The sequence below is a fragment of the Cordyceps javanica genome, chromosome 6 (genome assembly GCF_051103115.1).
Source record: "Cordyceps javanica chromosome 6, complete sequence".
NCBI classification, from domain to species: Eukaryota; Fungi; Ascomycota; class Sordariomycetes; order Hypocreales; family Cordycipitaceae; genus Cordyceps; species Cordyceps javanica.
Genome location: NC_139300.1, coordinates 2,673,059 through 2,696,910, shown reverse-complemented (window position 1 = coordinate 2,696,910; position 23,852 = coordinate 2,673,059). Strand labels below are relative to the sequence as shown.

The following is a 23,852-nucleotide window of genomic DNA, read 5'->3' as shown; positions in this document are numbered from 1 at the left end:
CCCAACAAAGCCTTTGTTGTATGAACTCTAATCTGATTCGTGCCCCGATCCTCGTGTGATTTTTTTTTGGCATGCCCGCCTTAAGGCGAATGCAATGCCGTCGTGATCATGACCAGATACTGCAGAAGTCACAAAATCGGCTTGCGTCAGAAATGACGCATCAAAAATCGTGCGCTTCGATGTAGCGAATCCGGAAGCAGTCCGGACTTTTAAACTGGCTTGGATTTCACTTGGTGCGCTTCAGGAAGAGGTTTTTCCATAAATGCATAGTACACCGTATTTAAGGATCTGCGTGTTAGTGAGAACCGGAAGAGCTGAGACTACTGCTCAGTTGGGAATTTCAATGATAATTCATGTGTCAAGTGAGTCTGTTCGTCACCGCTTCAAGAGTCGCCATCTGCCATTTAACGGCAAAGAGTGTCCATCCCCTCTTCCCTATTGAATTGGTAGCTGAGCCCGGATCGAGAAGGAGCTGAAGCATCGACCTTTGTGTCCGGGTATGAGACATGACAGCTGGCGATCAAGAATTGGGGCTCGAGGCCTAGGTTTACCTCGAGCAGCCCTGGTGTACTTGCTCTCTCATAGACAATAAAAGGCATGTGCCCCCTTACAGGTGGCCGCGCCCAACTTATTCGCCGCTTTGAAAACTTGCCAAATTGGCGCTTCACTCATCCCTTCCAACCGCTCGAACCCTCAATTTTGCTTTTCTTATCGGTCAACATGGAAAGTGTCGCGCAAACAGAGAACGCCACCCAACTCCCAAACTTGTACGATGTGATTGTGGTCGGGGGTGGCGCGGCCGGAGTTGGCGCGGCCATTGGTGCTCGTCAAGCGAGCCCCTCTGCGCGGATTCTTCTGGTCGAGTCGGAAAGCTGTCTGGGCGGCGCGGCCACTCACCGGAATGTCGTTTCCTTCTGCGGCCTGTATACGTTGGAAAAGCAACCGCGTCTGGCCGTCGGCGGCGTCTGGGATGACATTTACGCCAGGCTGCAGCGCTCGGGAGGGGTCTCACCACGACCCAGCAGGCGTCGGCTCGGCGTTTTCCTGGTTTCTGACTCTCTCTCGTCTTTCGCATCACAACTACTTTGCTAACATTGATTATTGGCAGGTGGTGGAGCCTGAGGATTTAAAGGTGGTTCTCGACGACATCGTTCTCGACAATGGAATTGAAGTGCTCCTCCGCACCACTGTGACGGGGGCCACTAGAGGCACGTCGCTCATCCGCTCGCTCGAGATTCAAGAGAAAAGCCGGAGACGACTGCTCTTTGCAAAGGCATTCGTTGACTGTTCCGGGGATTGCGATCTGGCCTACCACGCCGGGGCGTCAACGCGCTACGGGAACCACGGCACCGTCAATCTCGGGTCGCTTTCCGCCCGGTTCGGCGGCCTTGAGCGCGCAAACCCGGTACACGAAGACTGGGAGAATGCCGTGATCCAGGCCAAGAAGACGGACCCTTCCCTGCAAGCGCTCTGCAGGAAGAACCGCTCGGCGATGCTGAGACTGCCGCGTTCCGGCGATGTTGTCTCCTTCCTCGCGACAGAGTCGTATGACGCGAGGTCCTCGGCCAGCATCACCTCGGCAGAGATGTCTGGGCGGCGACAGATCCAGAGATATCTGCAGATCCTTCGCGCCCTGCCCGGCCACGAAAACATGCATCTCGTATCCTCTGGTCCGAGCTTCGGCGTGCGGGAGAGCCGACACCTAAACGCCCGCTACTCGCTCCGGGAGGCGGACGTGATGAGCAACGCGAGATTCGGCGACGCGATCGCGCTGGGCGCCTGGGGCATGGAGTTCCACGACGAGGGCGACGCCGACTGGGGAAGCAGCTTCAAGCGCCCCCCGCACGGCACGTTTGAGATCCCCCTGCGCTGCCTGCGGAGCAACGACACCGACAACCTCTTTGCGGCGGGCAGGTGCGCCGATGCGGATCAGTACGCGGGCAGCTCGATCCGCGTGATGGGAACGGCGCTCGCCACCGGCCAAGCAGCCGGGGTCGCCGCGGCCATGTACGCTGCGGGTGGTGCCGACTCGAAGCTGGACGCCGAAGCAGTGCGGGCTTGCTTGCGGGCTCACGGTGCGCTGCTAGATGCCAGCGCTCTTCCGAGTCTCGAAACAACTCCTGACGAACCTTTTAGTCGGCTGAACTGAGCGGGCCAAAACGACGCTGGCTGGGCGATTACACTGATTGGGCAGAGTATACTTTGGGTTAGTACTCGATTTGTGGTGAAAATGCACTGCTGTTACTTTCATCATGATCACCCAAGACCGGTCCACGTTTGGGTCATCTTTGCCGTACATCCATATAGAGCACATCGATAAGGTCATGTCGCCTGTCTTTGCCTCTCTGTGCGCAGCTAAGCATGGTCCAATCAAGCATGGAGACGATGTCAAACTTGCAAGCCATCTACCCGCGGCATGGTGCGGATCGCTATGACGGACATATCAAGGCGTGAATTCATTCCGTTGGGGTTTACTAGAATAATCTATCAATCGTACTTCCTCTATAGCCTCGGCAGGCAGGTCTGATCTAAATACCTTTGCCCATCATGATGCATGCGCTACACAAATCCCTATCATGAAAAAAAAATGTGTGCCATCAACGAACAAACGTCGCGTGTGAAAAAAAAAACCCCCCAAAGACAACTTCAGTCGCGCTGGTAGTACTCCTCCTGTTGCTTGGTGTGCGCCTCGTCGACGCCGCCCTCGGTGCCCTTTTCGCCGTGGACATGCGTCCTGGCGCCCCAAAAGGCCTCGCGCTCGGCGATGAGCTCGTCGGCCCAGGCGCGCGTCTCGGGGAGGGTCATCTTGCGCGCGACGTAGGCGAACTCGCCGAGGTCGAGGCGGCCGTCGCCGCGGCGCTCGTACTCCATCATCTGCAGCAGCAGCTCCATCTTGTCGACGTCGTGGACGTAGTGGCTGTCGAGCGTCTGCGCGTCCTCGTACTCCTGCCAGATGGCGCGGATCTCGGCGCCGGTCGCGGGGCCGCCGGGGACGCCGCGCAGCAGGCCGCCCGTGAGGTAGTCCATGGTGTCGGCCTCGCGCCGGCTCTTCTCGGGCTTGGGCACGCCGTCGACGGGCGTGATGTCGCCGACGAGCAGCTCGGCCATGTCGTGGATGAGGCACATGCGCATGCACTTGGGCAGGTCGAGGCGCGGCGCGAGCGAGGGCGGCGCGAACATGGAGATGAGAGACATGCGGTACATGTGATCGGCAATAGACTCGCCGCTACGGGAGAGGAAAAAGGTTCAAGACAAAATTGTTAGCGACGTGTTCGGGCATAGAGGTGGGCAGCAACTGTCCCGGGGGAGGGGTGCTTGGTTTGATTCGTACCGCTCGATGCCAAAGCGTCGCCAGCCCTCGCGCTTCGTCGTCTTGAGTCGCTCGAGCATATGGAAAAAGGCAAGCGGTGAGCTCGATCCCTCGACAGGCGCATCACCGGGTATTTCCTTGACCACCTTTTCGACCGTCCACGGTTCGTCGACCTTGATCATGGGGGTGAAGCCGAGGTCTGCGATACGTTTTATAAGCTTTTATACGCGTTTCTGAGTCGTAATTCATACTGGCAATGTCTTCCTTGACATTTTCGGATTGTCCCGGCTGCGAACCCATCTTGTCTATGTGTGGCGAAGGAGAGACGAGGGTTGTGTGGGAGAGAAGCGGTTTGCGACCCGACCGATGGCGGGGGAGGGGTCGTTGTTTCGTTACCGCCTGTGGTGCGAAGAAAATGATGCAAGGACACACGGGCCTGTGGCTCACAAAGTATTAATTGAAGGGAAAACAATAAGATCAAGAATGATTCGGGCCTGGAATAACATGCAGTGGACCGGAAAGCAAAAAGGGAAGGCGAGTCACCACAACCTGAATCGACAGCAGGTGTAAAAACAACAAACAAAAGAAGACGACGACAGGCAATGGCCGGCATCATCCGTGCCTGGCCCACCTGGGCAGCTGTACGCAAGTCATTGGGTGAAGAATGATTGGACCAAATTGAACTCGCGACGCCGCCGGTAAGCGGACCTCCAGATCCCACCAGCCCCGATTCGGTCACGGCGGTATAGGGTAGTTAACGATGATGGAGGTAGTTCTCGAAGAGCGGCACAATTTACAGTAAAGACGCTGCATAGTTCTAGATGGTTTCGGAATCATTCTCCAAAGATTCTCCTGCAGAATAAAAGAAACAAGGCAAGCAAACAATTGGTGTTGATACAGATCAAGTGAAATCATATGTATAGAGTGCACAGTATTTGTGGAGGCAAGAGCGACTGGTGTGAGTGTCACTACAGTGCGTGCAAATTTTTCTTTCAGCGGTCTTTGTTTTCCCGGAATCAACAAGGACGGATAGTCAACAAGGAAATAGAGAGCAAGCCATTTATTGAGCAAAGCAATAGTTCCACCTTAAGCCATTCATCTAGTAATAGTACAAGCCGGGTCTGCCAACCCCACGGCACGACATTGCCTCTTGTATACCCAATAATCCTAACAAATTCAAGTTCCGACATCACAAGTTCCACAACCCCATCCATAAGCCATTCAGACATATCCATCGTCAAATTCATCCTGCGTTATTATCCTGTGCCCATCCCATCACCGTACGGCTTCTGCTCTAGGACTCCTCATACGAGAACCCATCCTAAAACACCATCACCGTCCGTTTGTTGTACAATTGCGTAGCCATCGAGTGGCAAAGTAAGGACCGAGCAAGGGATTCTGAGCCTAGCCTCACCTCATCCTCCTGCCCCGCCCCCTCTTTTTTCTTTTCAAGGGTTGGTGCAGTAGAGGCGACCCCGGCCCGAGGGTCCCGGGTGGTACGGGGCCAGGGCAGCGGCGCGTTGCTCGCGCTCGGCGGCGCGCTCCGCCAGTTGACGGCGAGTGGGGAACGGGACGCCCGCGTAGTTGACATAAACCTCGTCAGGATCTGAGTCCGAATCGGACGAGGCGGTTGAGAGGACGTGGCGGAGCCCCGAAAGCGGCGCGTTGTCTTCCTCGTCCGCCCCAGAGGCAACGGCGGACGCGGTGCGAGGCCGCTCGTGGTCCGGTTCCGAGTCGGTCCGCTGCGCCTCCGCCCAGCGCACGCCAAGGAGGGCCGTCTGGTAGGCGTCCTCGTCCTCGCGTTGCAGCCGCAGCGCGTCGCGCTCGAGCTCGATGGCCTCGCGCTCGCGTTCAAGCTCCTCGAGGGTGAACTGGGGGGGCTGGACGCAGCCTTGCTGGTGCTGGCGCTGGTGGTGGTGCTGGCGGCGCATGGGGCGCTGCGCCGCGTGCCACTCGGTCCACTCGCCGCCCGACATCGCCTGGCGGGTGCTGCGACGGTAGGGAGGCTGCATGGGCTGCGCCGGCCCGAGGCGGCGGCTTGGGTGGCGACTGTCATCGAAGTAGTAGTCGTGGTAGTAGTTGGCGCTGTCGGCGAAGACGACGAGCTGAGGACGCGGGCGACGCGGGCGATGCTCGATGAGCATGCCGTTGCACGACGGGCCCTCGATCGGGAACCCAGGGCCGCGGTAGGCGGTGCTGCGACTGCAGGGGTACCGGCCACCGGGAAGATCCGCGCCGGACGCGGCGAGCTGGGCCTTGAAGGCTGCGATCTCGCTGCGAGTGTACTCGCGGCAGCGCTCGGACCGGAGTTCAGGGTGGATGAGGTAGTTGATGCGGTCACTGATGCGACGCAGAGTACCCCGAGGGTTCATCGTGGCGAAGACCATGTTGACTGCTGTAAAGCGAGCGTGCTTGGCGTTGAATTAGGCTTGACTTTTGCTGCGATACTGGTCTGGTGTTGATAGTCGAGGGGGGATGCAAGGCCAATTGGGCCTCGTGTAAAAGATTGCTGAGGTGATAGGAAGCTGTTCGTCCTTTGACGAGCCAGAACAAAGAGGTTTGATAGGATTTGAGGTAGTGAGGAAGGGAATTGAAGTGTTTTCTGAGGTGGGTTGTATGCAAAGGAGGGAAGAAGAAACGAATCTTGGTCAGAGAGGCGGCCAGTTTAAATGGCCACAGAGAAAGGAAGCAAGAAAAACTTTTCAAGCCTAAAACAAGATATAGGAAGTTATTTTTCCAATGGAAAAGTAACTTTCATGGCGCCGCAGCCATTATCGTACCTTGATACACAAATTCTCAGCCATGGCGTCGATTGCCGAACCCACGATCGATCTCATGTTCCCCACTGCAAGGCAGGAACTAAAGAAAAAGAAGAAAATTACTTTTCTCCTTCTAGTAGTTGTCCCACAGATCTTTGCGATATCCCTCCGTCAGCCTCTCATCCGAGCCGTACTCTTGCTGCCAGCCCTCGAAGCCTCTGTCCAGCACCAGCACCTCCTGCTGCCCGTGGCTCGGCACGTCACTGTCCGCCGCCGCCTGCCGCTCTCGCAGGTATCGAAGGGCCGCACTCGGTCCCCTCTGCTGGCTTAGCGCGCAGTGAAAGACGACCGTCTTCTTGCCCTCCAGGCGGCGCAGCAGCGTCGGCATCAGGGCCTCGAGCTGGGCGCTGGCGGCGTGGATGCCACCTTTGATGTGACCGCCGATATAATCTAGAGTTTTAACGAAATGCAAGGTTAGCCGTGCTTGGAAGCTACAGTGACAAAAATAGTAACTTTTTCCCCAGAGGAAAAACCCGGGGAGAAAAAAAAAAGGTCATAGGACGCTATAGTGACAACACTTACCATCGTCGCGTACATCGACAATGGCATAGGTCGGTTCCGCGCTGTCTCGCTCGGCAAGCATCCTCTCGGAGAGGTCCTTGGCGGAGATTCGCTTGAGAGAGGCTATGCTGGCCATTTTAAGACGAGCGGATCGGGTGACAGAGCTGAAACTGCGAAGCATGTAGCTGGGAACCGGCGTTGTAAATGTTGAAGTTCTCGCACCTTGCTAGAGGTGTCGTCGGCAATAAAGTGGGGCGTGGGGCTGGCTGGTGATGACTCAAGTCTACCAGTAGTTAGTTACCTTTTATGGTGGTGACTACAATCAATAAATGCCACAGAGACAACTTGTTAGCGATGTCATTTCTACAGCAGGTTCTAGAAAGGAAAAAAAATTTGAACAGCCACTTTTTCACTTCCTTTTTTCAAGTAGCGACACTGTGCTGCTACATCATCTTTGCTACGATAAAATCACCGAAGCACTCGTTACCGTATGTATTGGAAAGCAAGAGGATATCATTCACGCTGCTTATAGAAACCTGCTCTGTAAACAACTTGGTCTACCGTACGCCCATATACCTGACTTGTAACTGTACCTACACGTAGCAAAAACAAAAACCCAACAAGTACTCCATGGCTGTTCCGAGCCAGAATTAAACACTGCAGCCATCCGCACGCCGGGTAGAAAGAACCCTTGCTCATCCATACAGCCTATGCCTTTCCAACCCAGCCGGCATTCACAAAAAAGTCGAATATCCTTGCTCCCTTTTGCGAGTCCAGCCGGCAAATGTCTTTTGCCTGTTTCTTCTTCAGCGACCCGTTCCCCTTGAGAGCCTCTTTCAAGATTTGTTCTTTGATCATGAGGTATGGCTTGGGTTGCAAGCGTATAATCTCGCACAACTTGGCCTCGTCTGGCGTGAGCAGATGCAAATCTGGCGCATTGTCTTGGGTGAGCTGTAGCGACTGGACGCCAGAGATTGGCTGAGGGATATACTTTGGTCGTGGCGGTGCACCATGGCCGTTGACAACAACACCATTGGCCTGTCCGTTGACGGGCGCTTTGCTATCGCCATCGGCCGTGCTCTGGTTAATGTGACTAGGCAGCTCAGGTGCAACAAGCAAGGCAGCGCCACTGGGAGGCTCAGGTGGTGCAGCCTGCTTATTGCGCTGCGTGGAGGCAAGACGTTCGCGATCCATCGAGCCCATGGGGATGGCTTTCTGTATTCTGGAGGCCTTTTCCGCCTCAAACTTCTCGCCGCTTCGCAAGTCGCCGATCTTGAGACTGCGCCATTCTTGTAACTGTGCAATAGCCTGCCTCAGGTTTTGCTCGTCGACCAGTCCTTGGCAGAGATCGTCGAAATCTTTGCGATTCATCATACGCGCAAAAGGTTTCGCCTTTTGAATCATGTCCCTTTCTTCCTTGGTCCGCTTCTTCTCTAGCTTTGTGTTTTCTCTGTAATCGAGCAGGTTGTGTTCGAAGATGACCTTCTTGCGATCCACTCGCTGCGTGAGTCGGCAATTGTAAATCTCCATGACGGTGAGCTTGAGCTCCATCTCAGGCTCCAGCTCTCCCGTTTTAGGATTGAGACCATCACCGGGGTCAAACTGCATGAGTTGTACGGCTTCTTCCGCGTCGTTTGCGTACTCTGTTTCAAACTCTAGTCGACCGGGCATGTAGCCTTGAATTTCGTGACAACTCGGTACCGAGGCCGTCGGCTTCGTCTTGGGTTGAAGGGCGGGCGCATTCTTGGCAGCCTCTCGGCGCTCTTCGATCCTGCGCTTCTTTCGAGACTGAAATTCCTCTCGAGGAATCTCCTTGGCGAGTTCGTTGTCGTGTGGGCTGCAGCGTTTCGGTAGTGGAAAGTTGGGTGAGTCGACGTATGTCTTGAGATAATGGTCGCGGACTTCGTCCTTTTGACGGAAACCACCAATGTGATCCGATATGTCGGCCCAGGAACCGAGTCCATATATTTCAGCACCTTCAATAAGAAGCAATTCTTCATCTGCACCCCATTCCTCGTCGAAAATCGGAAAAGAGTTTTGTTCAATGACGCGGAAAGCATGTGTGGCGGGGTCGTGTGCATTGCGCGATTCTCCCTTGGCAAAGCAAGAGACACAAAGGTCGAAGTCCGTGCATGCTGAATCTGCGCAACGAATTCGGACCTGAATGCGCGACCAAGATTAGCGATTGGCGGTGCAAATGGAGTCGGCTGGGGTCGCGCCAAGGTAATATGCGACAGAACTTACAGTAGATGTGATATCGACGGAGCATGCATCACAGACGTATTTAACACCTCCTTCACCTCCTCTGTTCACGGTCTTTTTGCGTATCACCCCCATGGCGGGCTAATGGTGTTGTGTTGATGCGCGCCTCGCCGGCCCCAGTTCCGCTGGCAGCTGGGTATGACGCCACCTGCGCAGGTTCCAGGGTGCGTCGCAGCGGTAACGAGTGAGAAGGGACGCAGGTTTTATGCGTTAAAAAGCATATTTTGATATCGAGTTTGAAAATTCGACGGGGGTTTTGATGAAATCGAGTGGTTTTAAGCTTTGGTAGATGGCGACGCCCGCCTGTCTGGATTGTCAGCGCAAGGCTGGAGCAATGCGGCGGCGTCGTGATCCCTAGCAACTGCGCATCGAGCGTCGCGCTAGTGGGCAAGGGAGGTACCTAGCCTTGCACGTGCCAGGTCATGTGATGCTGTCCGGGGGAATAGACATCTATTCGAAGATGCAACTTTACGTTTTTTTCTCTTTCATTGTAGTAGAAAAAGATGCTGTTTATGATTATCTGGCTTGCGATCTCTATATTGTTATTGCCAATTTTTTTGTTCTTACACTACTGGGCTTCTGTCTCCAGCTTACCGTGCTAGTCTGCTTTACTATTACGACTGCACCTGTTCCGGTGCACGTTACATTCGTACCTTCAGAAAATAGTTGAAAGACAGGGGAAAAAAAAAAAGCGCCCCAAGCTAGTCATTATAGCTTGATACTATGTAATCCTTCTTCCTTGACCCCATTCTTTAATTCGGCTGATTTCCTCCGAATGATTCGCCGTAAATTGGGGTTGCGTGGGGTGCGTGGTGCCACCGAAGCTCCGGGCTGCAAGACCATGATATCATTGGAGCGCTTACTGCTAGATAGCTTTCGGCGTCAAGTCCATCTCAAGAGCGTCGCATTTAATACTTGCTGCTGACCTGGCAAATTTCGAGCTCGCCTCAATTTTGACTTAAACTCCCTTCATTCTCCTACTGGATCACGGCACCAGCATTACGATTCCATACTTTACCTCTCTCAGGTCTGCTCTTCCAGTTGCTTTGTCGTGGCATCCTGACGCTGCCCCGCCCCCGCCAACATGCCGGACAAGATTCTCGACGACATTTCGCACCGCCGCTACAACCCGCTGACTGATAGCTGGCTTTTGGTTTCTCCTCACCGGACGAAGCGACCATGGCAGTAAGCTTGAACGTTATGCAGCCTTTATCACTGGCTAATAGTATGCTATAGAGGCCAGCAGGAGGCTGCTGTTGAAGCAAAGCTTCCAGAGTACGACCCAAAAGTAGGATGTTTCAAGAGCCGGAAGTCAGAATTCTCAATTGACCTTCTGCATAGTGTTATCTCTGCCCCCGCAACACACGTGCCTCTGGTGATAGCAATCCCGACTACGAAAAGACATTTGCATTTGTCAATGACTACAGCGCTGTCAAAGAGCAGCAGCCCGACTATGAACCCGAGCCATCCTCTAATGGTATGCCATCCGGCCCTTCAATGCACGCAATGTTGAGAGCTGATGAGTGTTAGACCTTGGATCCCTTCTCTTGCAAGCCAAGAGTGTCAAGGGCGTCTGCTACGTCATGACATTTTCGCCCAAGCACCATCTCACGCTGGCCGACATGCCCGGTTCCGCTATCCTGCCCTGCATCGATCACTGGACTCGCATCTATGCCAACCACCTTGCAGCATCGAACCCACTCACTGAGGTGGCCAGCAAGCTCCAGCTCTCTGTATCTCGCGAACAGGCTCCGATTCCCAAGGACGAGTATCGCTACATGCAAATATTCGAGAACAAGGGTGCCGCCATGGGATGCTCCAACCCCCACCCACACTGCCAGATCTGGACCACGTCAACCATGCCCGAGGAGCCAGGGAAAGAGATTACACAGATGAGCAAGTACAAGAAGCAGCACGGCCGTCACCTGCTTGCCGATTACACCAAGCTTGAACTTGAGAAGCAGGAGCGCATTGTCTGGCAAAATGATAGCTTCCTCGTCGTCTGCCCGTGGTGGGCTATCTGGCCGTTCGAGGTCCTGGTGCTACCCAAGCGTCATGTTCGCGCCCTGGTTGACTTTACAAACGAGGAGCGTCTGCACTTCGCGGAGACAATTCAGGAGGTCACCCGCCGTTACGACAACTTGTTTGAGTGCAGTTTCCCCTACAGCTCAGGTATTCACCAAGCCCCTCTGCAAGGCACCGAGGACGAAATTGAAGACTCGTACCTCCACATGCACTTTTATCCGCCGTTGCTGCGATCCGCGACAGTGCGCAAGTTCCTTGTCGGCTTCGAGCTGATGGCCGAGCCTCAGCGCGACATTACGCCAGAGCAGGCTGCTGCTCGTCTGCGCGACTGCGGTGGCGAGATTTATAGAAACCGAAAAAATTGATTGATTTTCTTGTTTTTGTTCTCGAAACGGGGAGAGGGTGTTTCGGTGTTTAGATGGGACTAGTCATACAACAGATTAAGGGGAGTGCCCAGTCGGAATCCAGGTGGCAGCAACACGCTTGCCCGTTGAATTCGTTCCAACTCGCGCTCGTGTGATTCTAGTTGAACTCGACGTAGTAGTCGCGAACCGCGGGCATCCAGATCAACGCCGTCGTCGCCAGGCAAAAGGGGAACAGCTGCGGTACGCCAAACGACATGCTCCTGAAGACGAAGAGCTCGCTGGCAAAGTGGCCCAGCGCGACGACGTAGGTCCAGATGGCAATGTTGTAGACGGGGCCGATGTGCAGGTGGTACGCGGCGTAGCAGCGGACGATGCAGGTGATGAGCGTCCAGGTGCCGAAGAGACGGCCGGCGAGCGGCGTCAGCTGGTCGGCGGCCTTGGGATCCTGCGGGTCGCGCGCGGGCACGAGCTTGTCGGTGCGGTCCTCGGGGTCGCGCCCGTCGGCGGCTGCGGCCTTGCTGAGCTGCGGGTTGGGCACGAACCGGCCGTTATAGACGCGCCGCGAGAAGTGCAGCGTCAGGTAGGCCTGTAGGGAGTTGCCGATCGAGACGACGGAGAGCTGCAGACGGGACGAGGTGGCGATTAGCGACGGAGCTCGAGCGACGACGGAGCGGGTGGGTGGTGGCCGGATTCAGGAGAACCTGGAGCGAGACTCACAATCAGCATGTAGTAGGGTAAGATACCCTTACCGGGCGGCAAGATCGATTTTAAAAAGTCCATCGTCTTGAGCCTGGTGTGTTAGCCGGTAAATCAATGGCAAGTCGCTCGTTAGACCTCCTGCGATTATCGTGGTGGATTATAAGTTAATTACTGGTGATAGCTTTTTGCCCAGAGCCTCCAACGGTCGCGCCTGTAGTGGGGCAGCCAGGTCCAGCCACAGGCCGCAGAGTCTCGCGCATGTGCCTATCTCCTCAACTGCGCCACTCTTGTAGGTTGCTTTCAAAACTGTTCGAATCTAGATAATCACCTAAACCACCATTTCTCTCCGCCGTACTATCCGTTTCCATCACTTGGCTATGAGGAGCCCGTCTGCCGATACGAAATCCACGTTTGAAAAGTTCTTTGCGTCTAGCGAAGGGCAGTATGAACTCTACGAACGACTAGAAACAGCTAGGGTCGCGCGACAAGAGGCAACTCCTGAGCCATCCTCTTCTGACCACAGCTCTATTATGGAGGACTATAAATGGCAATGCAACATTTTGCATATCCAATTTGAAGGGCGGGAGCTTGACTGCATGCGACTCGCAGTCGCGCACCCTGATTATTGGAAAGTTGAATGCCAACAGTACGCGAACGAATTACAACAGTTGCTCCTGCGAATACCGAACGAAAAAGAAAAGGAGGGGGAGCCGACCGCTCAACAATGGCGAACGGCAGCATTACGCTATAGGGATATCGTGCAATCGTACGGGATGTCCTTTGACGAAGCCAACCGTATACGACATTCGATTGACAATCAGAAATATTGGGCAGAGGAGCTCGAAGTTGTACAACAAAGCGTTGCATTACGAGAACATCAAACCCATGAAGCCACTCGGAAGAAAAAGATGGATATCCAGCGACGACGACAAGAACGGGTAAAGCGCTGCCTACAGTCCATTGGAGAATTATCACCACCGCGACCGATGCATCTGTCTCCAACACAAGCGCCGAGGCAGGGCGGCAGTGTCGTGACCAGGACAAGATCAAAGACAAGAGTTGGTAGGACGCTTAGACGTCGTGGCGCACAAGGGGATGAGGCCGGTGCCAATAAGGCTGCCCGCACAGAGGACAAGAAGCCTTCCAGGTAAGAGAGCCACGCCAGCCTTTGCCGCACATAAGAGTTATCTTCGCCCGCCCACGTCCCAACTATATCAGGTTCGCCCTCATTGCTACTAGACAAGGCGGCGAACTGGTAGTGAAACTGGCCGACTTTGGTAACTCAAAGCAAAATGATTCAGCCTTAATGGACACATTTACAGCAACGGAGATCTACATGACATGTTGACACCGCAGACATGCGAATGCCCAAAGTCGGTTGGACGAGGGCTGTGGGCATTGACAATCTGAGTCGTTGCGAACTTTATAGCGAGCTCACTTCAGCGCTTTCGGATTGTCCATTGACTGTGTCGCATTGTGGCCAATGGAGACAGAAACGCTACAGTGCCGACTCCACCAAGTATACCTCTCGTTGACCTTGCGCCGTGACAGCAAAAAGCTTTAGAAGAAGAGCAAAGTTGAGTGCAATCATTCAATTTTTGAAGTCGAGTTTCAGCCACCGAATGATCTCGACACTTCAATTTTGATGCTTAAGCCGGCGTATCAATAATACATGCTCGGTATACTCGACGCTGCTATGAGGTTGCTGGATTTCGTAGTAAGATTAAGAAGAATTAATATAATCTAAGAATGTAATAAAAAGATAAATCAGTACTTAGAAGAGAGAGTATTCTCTTCTGTAGCTAGGTAGTCTAGATCTCTATTCAGTAATCTAAGTAATAGTTTTACTATTGAGAGTTCTACACTTGACGATAGTTCCCGTAACATTACTTAATATACTACCCTATATAGCTTTAACTTAACTTACTTCCTTAGAAATAGGCTTACTGTGACTCAGTTTTAAGCCATCGTTATACTGAGATTTCTAGCATGTAGGTGCTTAGGGTTTATCCGCTCCCCAACTCAATCGTCGGCGGCCTTGACAGTGGCGAAAATAAAGCCGTTGAAAACCGGTGTCGGTATCATGGGATGACAAGTGACGATTGGCACCAACGTGGCCTGCACCCTTTCGTCTTTCCCAACTTTCGTCAGAATATTCTCCTCACTTCCTTCGCCGACCTGGCCGTCCTTGAACATGGAAGCAACCACGTCGTCTAGAAAGATGCATCCATTGGGACGCGTGAGCTTGACGGCCCAGTCAAACTGCTCGCCCAGACCAATCATGTCAGCGTCGACAAATACAATGTCGAATTTGCGTCCCTCTGCCACGAGCTGCGGTAGGACATCTGTTGATGAGCCGAGGATGACCTCCACGTCGAGTCCTGCCACGTTTTGCAGGGCGACGTCGCGATGCTTCGCATCAATCTCGATGCTGGTGACTTTCGCGCCGGCCTGCGCGAAACATATAGAGGAATATCCGCCGAGTGTACCGACTTCCAACACGTTCTTGGCACCCATCACCCGGGTCAGGACGGACAGATACTGGCCTGCTAGAGGCAGCACGCTGATGGGTGGTAGACCTTCGGCCGCGGACTTGCTTAGCGCAGCATCGAGCTTTGCGTTGGGACGTAGAAGAGCAGCCTGTGCCTGGGCATCAAGCTTGGGAGCGGATCGGAAATTGTCAAAGTCGATGATGCTCAACATGCCCTTGTCCTGTTCTACCATGGCACGTAGTTGCTCTGTTGGATCCATGATGTTGGTGAATTTGCCTTCGGACGACGAGTAAAGTATGAAGTCTAGTAGTGAATGGAAACTCGGGTACAAGTGGTACTTATGGTCGCTGCGTCTTCCTTGACAAAAGAAGCACCATGACGGACATCTAATATATATCTATCCCGCTTCTATGTAGATTCCGGAGATAAGACCGATCGGGCGGGACTGTCTCGGACTCGGGCTCGGGCTCGGGCTTGGGCAAGGCTTGCAAGACGCGCAAGACGCTCGTTTGAGGATAAAATTCCGTGCTGTAAATCGAAAACCGTGAGAAATAGGTGACAGAGAGCTCATGAAGCGACAAGCCTACGCGTGATCATTTTCTAACCTTGTCGATCCAAAGACGAGAGCTAGGCTTACCTGAAGTAGTGAAGCTCATCGTAAGTTAGGGGCAAAGCCTCAGGTACCTGCTCTCTCTCTCTCTCTCTCTCTCTCTCTCTCTCCTTTTGTTTTTTGTTTGGATGGACATGTCATATTCCTGCGATATCTTGACGTACGAACCAAACTGAAATTTACATAAGGTGCAGCTGCGCGTATGAGGCTATGACAGGGGCCTCGGCGCTGTCCTGGGTGTAGACCGGTTTCATGTTTCGAAAAGCTGTTGCTCAAAAACGAGGAGGAATTATTCTACAAGGAAGCACCGGAATAGAACCGTCAGTTCTTGTTACTCCAGGCAGCCAACTTACCAATTGGACGAATGGAAACCCAACAGCTAATAAGCATGTGAATCGGTGGCGGGACAGGGGCAAGTGCCATTACAAGATCCCGCGGCTGGCGGACCCGCAGCGCATGCAGCCCACGCTGCCCACCAAATCGCTAACTACCTTAGTTACTGCTAACTATCTGCCCGGGATTCCGGACTGAACCCTTTTTCTCCTGCTGGCCCCAACGCAGCTCTCAACAACATCGTGTGCTGCGAAACCAACATCCGCCACGCCCGTCATGGATCAGATCAAGCACTATCTCGGCGAATTGCCCGCTATGCCGCACTGCGGTCTCGTGCTTCTAGCCACTGTCGGTGGTCTCTTTGTCGCCTCCAAGCTGTTTAGCTACCTGCGCCTCGTCCTCGGCTCCTTTGTCCTGCCGGGCACCAACGTACGCCGCCCGCCTCATCTGCTGCCCGCCTTGACCTTGACGACGATGCTAACCTGCCATTGACAGCTCCGCAAGTATGGCAAGCCTGGCACCTGGGCCGTAGTCACGGGCGCCTCTGACGGCCTCGGCAAGGAGTTTGCCGCGCAGCTCGCCGCCAAGGGCTTCAACCTCGTCCTCGTTTCCCGAACGCAATCGAAGCTCGACGCCCTCGCCAGCGAGATTACGGCCAAGTTTGCCGCCAAAGCACCCCAGGTTAAGACTTTTTCCATGGATTTCTCCCAGGACAATGACTCCGACTACGACCGCCTCGCCGAACTTGTCAAGGGCCTCGATGTCGGCATCCTGATCAACAACGTTGGCCAGAGCCACAGCATCCCCGTATCCTTCCTTGAAACCCCCCGCGACGAGCTCCAAAACATCATCACCATCAATTGTCTGGGCACGCTCAAGGTTACCCAGGTTGTTGCGCCGATCCTCAAGCAGCGCAAGCGCGGACTCATCCTGACCATGGGCTCCTTTGGCGGCTGGACCCCGACCCCGTACCTGGCTACTTACTCTGGCAGCAAAGCGTTCCTCCAGCAGTGGAGCAACGCCCTGTCCTCCGAGCTCGCCGATGACAATGTCGACGTCCAGCTCATCCTGAGCCACCTCGTCACTACCGCCATGAGCAAGATCCGCCGCGCAAGCCTGCTCGTCCCCAACGCCCGCCCCTTTGTCAAGGCTGCCCTCGGAAAGGTCGGCACCGGCGGCTACCAGACCGCGCCCAACACGTATACTCCGTGGTGGAGCCATGCATTTATGCTGTGGTTCATCGAGAATATCCCTGGCGTCAACAGCCCTCTGACCATCAACATCAACAAGGGCATGCATGTGGACATTCGCAAACGTGCTTTGCGCAAGGCTGAGCGCGAGGCCAAGAAGCAGTAACTGGATTTTTTAGATGCTGGTAGTGAAATTGCGCGTCTTTTTCTCGGAATCCGTCATTCAATGAATCACTATGCTGGTCTCTGGATTATGGGCGCACCCTCGGGCTGAAATGTGTAGCTAGTATGAATTAGGCGGGTTGTGCACTGCGCAGCGCCATAATCTTGAACAAAATAATGAAATGGTTTCAACTCAATATGATACTTGTTGTACTCGGATACCTTTGATGTGCACAAACAAACAGCAAATACATTCATCGCGCTGCTGTTCTCACAAGGCCCTGCGAGAGCAAGACCGTTTGGCAACTTGAAGCTACCAATTAGGTTTAGCGCCGCTACCCACCCCTTGTCGAGAAAAATGACAGAGCTCCAGCCAAACAGCGCGAGCCAGGCAGGGCAGCCAGGCTAGGAAACATTTTGAAGTGCCAAAGCTTCAAAAATTCCATCTACAACCCTTACGGCGGTCCGACGCCAACACAACCCATTGCTCATCACCGTCTACCGCAGAGCGCTCGCGAAGAAATAGGCTGTGATTCCCGGCGGCTGTTCATCGCTCTTCTCGGCCTTGCTCCTGTCTGCCACTCGATTACGCGCCCAGACGCAAGCATCAACAAAGTGCCCAGACGTCGGCGAAGACTTGCCTCGTCCCGCCCCGGTCGCTTCATGAGCTGGGCCTGAGCGCGTCGCCTCATTTTCCCCGGCTGATTTGCGTCACTCGTTGTTGGTGCTACAACAACAAGCTCGAAAAGCACTGCGCAGTCGACGGCGTAAACAACGGCTAGCCCCAGCCTCCCGACCTCCACCATGTCGTTTCCCGAGACGACGCCGGTTCGCGTCGTCCCTGGCGCGTTCCTCAACACTCCAGCTGTTGCTTCGCGATTCCGCAACGAACGGGATCCCGTGAGCAGGCACCTCTTTCAACGATCCGAGGCCACCCCGGGAAGCGGCTCCGGCTCGCTGCGCAGAAACTCGTCCTCGTCGTCCACGTCCCGGTCACGCTCGCTGGCCCGCTCCGGCCTGGTCCCTACCAGCAAGACCACAGGCTCCCTTTTAGATATGACTGCACGATCAGGCGATACGACTGCTGTCGCGCCTGCAAACCCTGCTTCTCTACGGCGTGTGGAAAACGTACCGCCAGTCATGCGTGCTGCCAGAGCCATCAACGGCTGCCTGTCCAGCGACGAAAACTTCCCTGATATTGACTCCTACTGCAGACGTAAGAGTTTCCCAACTTGAATGCCTCGCCTTTTGTGCGAATTTTACTGACGTGCTTCTTATCCAGAGGGAGCTTCATCCGACTATGAAATCCCCCCCACCGATACCGCTTGGTCGCCATTTCACAAGATTCAAATGTATCCTATCCCGAATCAAGTCTTCGATCACTACAACACTGGCGAACTGCAGACTCTTATGGGCTTATTCGCTGAAATCAATCATGCCTGGGTTGTTATTGACAATTCGCTCTTCCTCTGGGATTACACCAACCCCGATGCTGAGCTTATTGGCTTTGAGGACCAGCCACACACCATTCAAGCTGTCGCACTTGTGCCGCCCAAGAAGGGAATTTTTGTCAACACCATCACGCATATTCTAGTCGTCGCCACTTCATCCGAAATGATCCTGCTTGGCGTATCGGCTGCTTCCACACCGGCTGGCACGAGATCTGTTTCACTCTATCAGACCAAGATGTCACTGCCTCTACGAGGCAGTGACGTCCGTGTCATCACAGGCTCAGCTGACGGTAGAATCTTCTTCGGTGGTACCAATGATGTCGATATCAGTGAACTATATTACCAGTCTGAAGAGAAGTGGTTCTCTAACCGCTGTGGCAAGATAAACCATACGAACCCCGGCTGGTCGTCAGTCGTCACTCTGCAGTCTGGCTTCTGGAGCAACAAGAACCCCGAGCATTTAGTTGACATGGTGATTGACGATTCGCGAAACCTGCTTTATACACTATCTAGTACCTCGACGATTCGTACGTACCATATGGAGGCACCCGATCGACTCAACAAAGTCATCGAAAAGGAAAAGGTTCATTGTCTCCGTGACATTGCCCACATGATTTCACAGTCCAAGCTCCTCACAGATCGAATGAAGATTGTATCCATCAGCCCGATTTCGAAGCAGGAAGCGTCAAAAATACACCTCATGGCCGTGACCGACACGGGCTGCCGAATTTTCTTCAGTGCTACGAGCGCTTCATCTTATATTTATGGCTCCCAAAACAACATGATTCCCCAGAGCATGCAGGTCCAATTCATCAAGTTTCCACCAAGCCCGGTCTCTCGCCGATCTGCGCAGATCGCACAGCCTGTTGCGGCCGGTGGCGAGAACAGCATTGAGCTAGGTTCTGCTATGCTTATTCCCAGCCGATATGGAACACGATTTGCGCCTGGTGTGTTTGTCGACTTTGTCGCAAAAGAGGACGACGCCAATGCCGACACTCTCTTTCTTTCTGCCCCCGAATCTGCCCGAATCAAGAACACCAATAATGCCACGCCCCTACGCTACTACGAACAGGCGTCTTGGATCGAGATCGGAAGCCGTGCTGAAGCCGTTGGGCTTGTTACAAAACCCTTCGCCGCTACCAGCTCACCATGGGGCTTTGGCAACGAACTCGCCGTGCAGTTCGATGATGCGCCACCCGAGGTTGCCATCTTGACTAACACTGGTGTTCATGTTGTTCGCCGTAGGCGACTGGTCGACAACTTTGCTGCTGCAATTCGCGATGCGCCTGGCGAAGAGGCCTTGGACTTGGTATGCCGACGGTTGATCCAGCTCTACGGTCGAGTAGAGACCGTTTCTACAGCTCTGGCTGTTGCCTGTGGACATGGAGGCGACGCACGAATTGGCACCGCCCGGGCTATTGACCAGACCACTCAAGACCGCGCCCGCGGCATCTTCGTTGAGATGGGCGGGCAACCTACTCTTGCTGAGACAGATGGCGCCAGCTTGACGACTGATTCTGTGCGGCTGTCTTCAAGACATGATGCTCTCTCCCTTTATCTCTCTCGTCTCGTCCGAAAGCTTTGGAAATCCAAGGTCATCATTCAAGGCGTATCTCCCACTGGCGGTGTTGCCGTCGTCTCTGCTGTACCCATCGACAGGCTGAGTGCTACCCAAGAAAACCTGGAGCGGCTCCGCAAGTTCATCGAGGCCAATCGTGGCCTCATTCAAGGTATGTCTGGTCCGGCCGATCTACAGCGCACGGGAACACGCCAGGAGGAGATTGCTCTGCAGGCCGAGCACCAGGCTCTGCACGCGCTTCAGAAACTCATGGAGAGCATTTCAGAAGGCATCTCCTTTGTTCTCATGTTGTTTGACGAGCGCGCTGCCGATGTTTTCATGCGACTTGAAGAGACAGCTCGACAGCAGCTTCGCGATCTTACATATGAGGTCCTATTTTCGCAGGCCCATGGCAAGGACCTGGCTAAAGTCTTGGTCAAGGCGATTGTTAATCGCAACATTGAAAGCGGCTCTAATGTCGAGACTGTAGCCGATGCTCTCCGCAGACGATGTGGCAGTTTCTGCAGCCCCGATGATGTTGTCATCTTCAAGGCCCAGGAGCAGCTAAAGCGCGCTTCTGAGCAGCCTGTTGACACCACCCAATCGCGGAACATCCTTCTCGAGAGCTTGAATTTATTTGAAAAGGTTGCCGGTAGCTTGGCGTACAACAACCTGCAGTCCGCCGTCAGCCAATACGTGAACCTCAGATATTATGCCGGCGCTGTCCAGTTGTGCCTCGTTGTAGCCCGGGAGAAGGATCGCGGCAACACTGCCCTCTCGTGGATTCAAGACGGCAAACCTACCGGAGACCCGCGCGCCGAGGCTTTTGAAGAGCGCAAAAAGTGCTACGATATGATCCATCACGTACTGCGCCATCTCGACCAAACCTCGAGTAAGGAACCCGAGCTTATAGATGGAAAGCCGACTGTGATAGCGATGAAGAGAATGGAGACTTATGATGTTGTGAATGGCTCTGATGACGAGGTATTCCACTTTGACCTTTATGAATGGTATATCGAGCAAGGCTGGACGGACCGCATTCTTGCGATAGAGTCGCCACATGTTGTCACGTTCCTCGAGCGCTTAGCAGGAACCAATGTCGAGCACGCCGATCTGTTATGCCGTTTCTACACTAATCGCAGCCGCTTTTTTGCAGCTGCCGAGGTGCAAGCTGGCCTAGCCCAGTCTGATTTCGCCATTAGCATCAAGGACCGCATCAAGATGCTCAGCTTGGCAAAAGCCAATGCCAGTGTTGCTACAGTTGGTGTGAGCAGACAGCAACAGCAGATGCTCAACCACGAAGTCACGGACCTCCTAGACATTGCCAACATCCAGGATGATCTACTCGGACGCCTACGTGCCGACGAGCGCATCGACTTAGAAAGAAAGGAGGAGATCGAAAAGGCTCTTGATGGTAGTATTCTCGACCTGTCAGAAGTAAGTTCTGCCTCGCAGGGTGTACAATATAGTTACTAACCCATTCCAGCTGTTTAATAATTATGCGGACCAGGCAGGGTACTATGATCTGTGTCTTGTCATCTACCACACGGCCAACTACCGCAATCCGACGACCATCTCCTCCACATGGAGCAACCTCATTCAGCAAACCCACGATGAAGTCGTTTCTCGCCTGGAAGAACTGAAGCCCGGTCAAGCCGAGCCTCCGCTGCCGTATGAAGCCGTCAGCAGCAAGATTCAGAACATTGCGCACTACACATCACTAGACAGCTTTGTCTTTCCTATTCAAACCTTGCTACCAGAGCTGTGTCGGTATGCCGTTGCCTACCAACAAGATGCGACTATCGGAGCCGACCCGATGTGGCCTGCGCAGCTCTTCCTGACGCTCGGCGTCTCGCATAACATGATTGTGCAGGTGCTGGAAAACATCTTTGACACGCAAGATTATGGATTTTCCGGCATGGTGCGCAACCGCATTATTGAAACTATTGTCTTTGTGGTCAACGATTGGGCCGCCGAGGTCAGACGACGCGGTGGACAGACTAACGGCGGGGCAATCGGTTCTGCGGTCGGCGAGTTGCTCGCTCGCTGCGAGTCGGCGCTGCCTCCTCCGGGACATGGCAATAACAACGGTGGCGCGGATCTTGCTGACATCAGACGGGTGATTAAGACGCTGCGACGCGAAGTCGCTGGCCTAGCAGACCGTGTATTATCTGGTGGTAGCTTACGCTGGTAAACAGGATCCTGGACATGGGAAGCAGAGCAAAAATGGAGCAACATTTGCCATTGGTCGCAAAGGTATATCCGCATGAAGATTGGAGAATCATTTACTACATTTGTGTGTGTCCTATCATTTAATTTCTTTTTGGAAGCTTTGAAAAACAATCACGAGGAAAACAAGACTTTCTTTCTGCAGTCTGGTGTCGTGACTCGGCTGCTCTGTGATTTTTTTGGGTTGGGGGATTTGTTGTGCAGGTCTTTTTTGGAAGAAATCTCCTCGTAACTTGAATTCTGTAGGTTTATTTTTGTTCCATTTTTTTTTCAATTTACACGAGATCTATTTACCGGGACATCCCAAAGCCGCCAAAGACTTGACGTCGATGTTGGCCACCTAGTGAAGATGCGGAAAGACTTGCTGAAACGAAGTCTCTGAAGCCAACGTCTTCCACCACTGCCGCGTTCGAGGCCCGACGTGGAACCCCGGATTCGACCTGGCAATGGTCTTTTCCAACGCAGTGAAATCCTGCACCTGGTGAATGTCCGAGTCCGCGGCCACCATGGCGTGCGACAGCCACGGGGCCAGGTGCAAGTCGGCCTCGCTGAGCGATGCGCCCGCGGCGAAGGGGAGGACGAGCAGCGTCTCCAGCCTCGCCATGCCGTCCGCGAACTCTCTGTGCAGCTCGCGGCTGCGCGCGAAGAAGGCATCATTGTCATTGGCACGAACCCCGGCGGCGGCTGCGTACTGAGCATGGATGACCCCGTTCTCCTCGAGCTTGGGGCCGTAAAAAGGGTGGGCGGGGTGCGCGGCGTGTTCCTCCTCCAGACGGCGCTGGCGCGTGTCGATGAAGCCCTTGTGCCAGCTCTTGGTCCTGGCGCCGAGCTCGGCGGCGTCGCGCGCGCGGAAGAAGAGGATGTTGGTGTCCAGCTGCGGCGAGTGCACGAGATCAATGAGCTGCTGGCCGCGGTCCCTGCTGGCCGCGTCCAGGGGCACGAGAGGAGGACGTCGACGGGCGGTCTCTGGGCGCAGGCCGTCGAGGTGACGCAGAATGTCGACGCTGTCGATCAGAGGCCTGGGCAGGGAGGGCGCAGTGGGAGACGGGACGGTGCCGTTGGGATTGATGTCGAGGTACGCGGGTCAAAGTTGTCGGCGTTGCCTGCGCGACGCGTCGTCGTCTTGTTAACAAAGGGTGCTGTGAAGAAGATGGGGACTGCGAGCTTTTTTCCTAAGGGGGGGGGGGGGGGGGGGGGCAGGGGGGAAAAAGACTGACCCAAGTCGACCTCTGTGATGTCGTAGTCTTTTCCTTGTGCGAAGCCCTTTTCGGCCAAAGCGAGATGGACAACGCCCGCCCACTGGGAGCCGACGAAGGAGTATATTTGCATCTGACTGCGCTGTCAGCTTGGTGCTTTCTTTTCCGCGGAGAGAATGCATCACTGACTTTGGACACTGAAAGTATTTTGTGGAAAACGAGATGGGGGGGAGATTGTACTTGGATATCGTAACCACAATTGAGAAGGATTGATTTGCGGTTCCACGAGGAAGTAGTCGGACTGTTGGTGTGTTGAATATAATGATACGAGTAGATCTCGTATATATCTATTCACAGTACTTATAAGAGAGACTGCTTTTATTTGACAAAATGTACCCAAACAAGTTGTTTCGTTCGACCGTTGATTCAATTACTTCATCTTGCATGCTAGAAGCAGGTAACTACAATGCGTACCAGCCAAGCCCGCACATGAATGAACTACAGCATATGGAATCAATCTCTGTACACTTTACAATAGATCTACTCGGTTTCTAGAAACGAAAAGGTGCCCATTAATGATTCCAAACCTGCCCGGTACGGTGGCTCCACCCCGAGTTCGACCGAATTCGGTCCAAGCAGATCTCAACCTC

General features: G+C 54.0%; 11 protein-coding genes across 11 annotated transcripts; 4 read left to right on the top strand and 7 right to left on the bottom strand.

The window, feature by feature from the left end:
• Positions 1 to 720: 720 nt before the first annotated feature.
• On the top strand, positions 721 to 2,149 carry V2A60_009254 (FAD-dependent oxidoreductase; the record flags this gene model as incomplete). Its single annotated transcript, XM_083260521.1, has 2 exons — positions 721 to 1,047; positions 1,109 to 2,149. 2 exons carry the CDS (start codon positions 721 to 723, stop codon positions 2,147 to 2,149), a joined length of 1,368 nt encoding a protein of 455 aa, XP_083116647.1.
• A 497-nt stretch (positions 2,150 to 2,646) lies between these two features.
• Positions 2,647 to 3,610, bottom strand: V2A60_009253 (HD domain-containing protein; the record flags this gene model as incomplete). The annotated part of the gene is made up of 3 exons (XM_083260520.1): positions 2,647 to 3,226; positions 3,332 to 3,509; positions 3,562 to 3,610. The coding sequence occupies 3 exons, from the start codon at positions 3,608 to 3,610 to the stop codon at positions 2,647 to 2,649; spliced, it is 807 nt and encodes a 268-aa protein (XP_083116646.1).
• Positions 3,611 to 4,758: 1,148 nt separating this feature from the next.
• On the bottom strand, positions 4,759 to 5,697 carry V2A60_009252 (uncharacterized protein; the record flags this gene model as incomplete). Its single annotated transcript, XM_083260519.1, has 1 exon — positions 4,759 to 5,697. The coding sequence occupies one exon, from the start codon at positions 5,695 to 5,697 to the stop codon at positions 4,759 to 4,761; it is 939 nt and encodes a 312-aa protein (XP_083116645.1).
• Positions 5,698 to 6,202: 505 nt separating this feature from the next.
• Positions 6,203 to 6,766, bottom strand: V2A60_009251 (phosphatase YCH1; the record flags this gene model as incomplete). The annotated part of the gene is made up of 2 exons (XM_083260518.1): positions 6,203 to 6,519; positions 6,652 to 6,766. 2 exons carry the CDS (start codon positions 6,764 to 6,766, stop codon positions 6,203 to 6,205), a joined length of 432 nt encoding a protein of 143 aa, XP_083116644.1.
• Positions 6,767 to 7,338: 572 nt separating this feature from the next.
• On the bottom strand, positions 7,339 to 8,967 carry V2A60_009250 (chromatin-binding transcription regulator ADA2; the record flags this gene model as incomplete). Its single annotated transcript, XM_083260517.1, has 2 exons — positions 7,339 to 8,790; positions 8,875 to 8,967. The coding sequence occupies 2 exons, from the start codon at positions 8,965 to 8,967 to the stop codon at positions 7,339 to 7,341; spliced, it is 1,545 nt and encodes a 514-aa protein (XP_083116643.1).
• A 1,009-nt stretch (positions 8,968 to 9,976) lies between these two features.
• Positions 9,977 to 11,282, top strand: V2A60_009249 (UDP-glucose:hexose-1-phosphate uridylyltransferase; the record flags this gene model as incomplete). Its single annotated transcript, XM_083260516.1, has 4 exons — positions 9,977 to 10,077; positions 10,129 to 10,180; positions 10,234 to 10,369; positions 10,423 to 11,282. The coding sequence occupies 4 exons, from the start codon at positions 9,977 to 9,979 to the stop codon at positions 11,280 to 11,282; spliced, it is 1,149 nt and encodes a 382-aa protein (XP_083116642.1).
• Positions 11,283 to 11,439: 157 nt separating this feature from the next.
• Positions 11,440 to 12,062, bottom strand: V2A60_009248 (Erg28 family protein; the record flags this gene model as incomplete). Its single annotated transcript, XM_083260515.1, has 2 exons — positions 11,440 to 11,901; positions 12,000 to 12,062. The coding sequence occupies 2 exons, from the start codon at positions 12,060 to 12,062 to the stop codon at positions 11,440 to 11,442; spliced, it is 525 nt and encodes a 174-aa protein (XP_083116641.1).
• Positions 12,063 to 14,003: 1,941 nt separating this feature from the next.
• On the bottom strand, positions 14,004 to 14,732 carry V2A60_009247 (S-adenosyl-L-methionine-dependent methyltransferase; the record flags this gene model as incomplete). The annotated part of the gene is made up of 1 exon (XM_083260514.1): positions 14,004 to 14,732. One exon carries the CDS (start codon positions 14,730 to 14,732, stop codon positions 14,004 to 14,006), a length of 729 nt encoding a protein of 242 aa, XP_083116640.1.
• Positions 14,733 to 15,692: 960 nt separating this feature from the next.
• On the top strand, positions 15,693 to 16,772 carry V2A60_009246 (ketoreductase; the record flags this gene model as incomplete). The annotated part of the gene is made up of 2 exons (XM_083260513.1): positions 15,693 to 15,845; positions 15,912 to 16,772. The coding sequence occupies 2 exons, from the start codon at positions 15,693 to 15,695 to the stop codon at positions 16,770 to 16,772; spliced, it is 1,014 nt and encodes a 337-aa protein (XP_083116639.1).
• An 800-nt stretch (positions 16,773 to 17,572) lies between these two features.
• V2A60_009245 (Non-repetitive/WGA-negative nucleoporin C-terminal-domain-containing protein) lies at positions 17,573 to 21,971 on the top strand (the record flags this gene model as incomplete). The annotated part of the gene is made up of 3 exons (XM_083260512.1): positions 17,573 to 17,984; positions 18,051 to 21,214; positions 21,264 to 21,971. The coding sequence occupies 3 exons, from the start codon at positions 17,573 to 17,575 to the stop codon at positions 21,969 to 21,971; spliced, it is 4,284 nt and encodes a 1,427-aa protein (XP_083116638.1).
• Positions 21,972 to 22,346: 375 nt separating this feature from the next.
• On the bottom strand, positions 22,347 to 23,335 carry V2A60_009244 (uncharacterized protein; the record flags this gene model as incomplete). Its single annotated transcript, XM_083260511.1, has 3 exons — positions 22,347 to 23,010; positions 23,058 to 23,163; positions 23,224 to 23,335. The coding sequence occupies 3 exons, from the start codon at positions 23,333 to 23,335 to the stop codon at positions 22,347 to 22,349; spliced, it is 882 nt and encodes a 293-aa protein (XP_083116637.1).
• Positions 23,336 to 23,852: the final 517 nt, after the last annotated feature.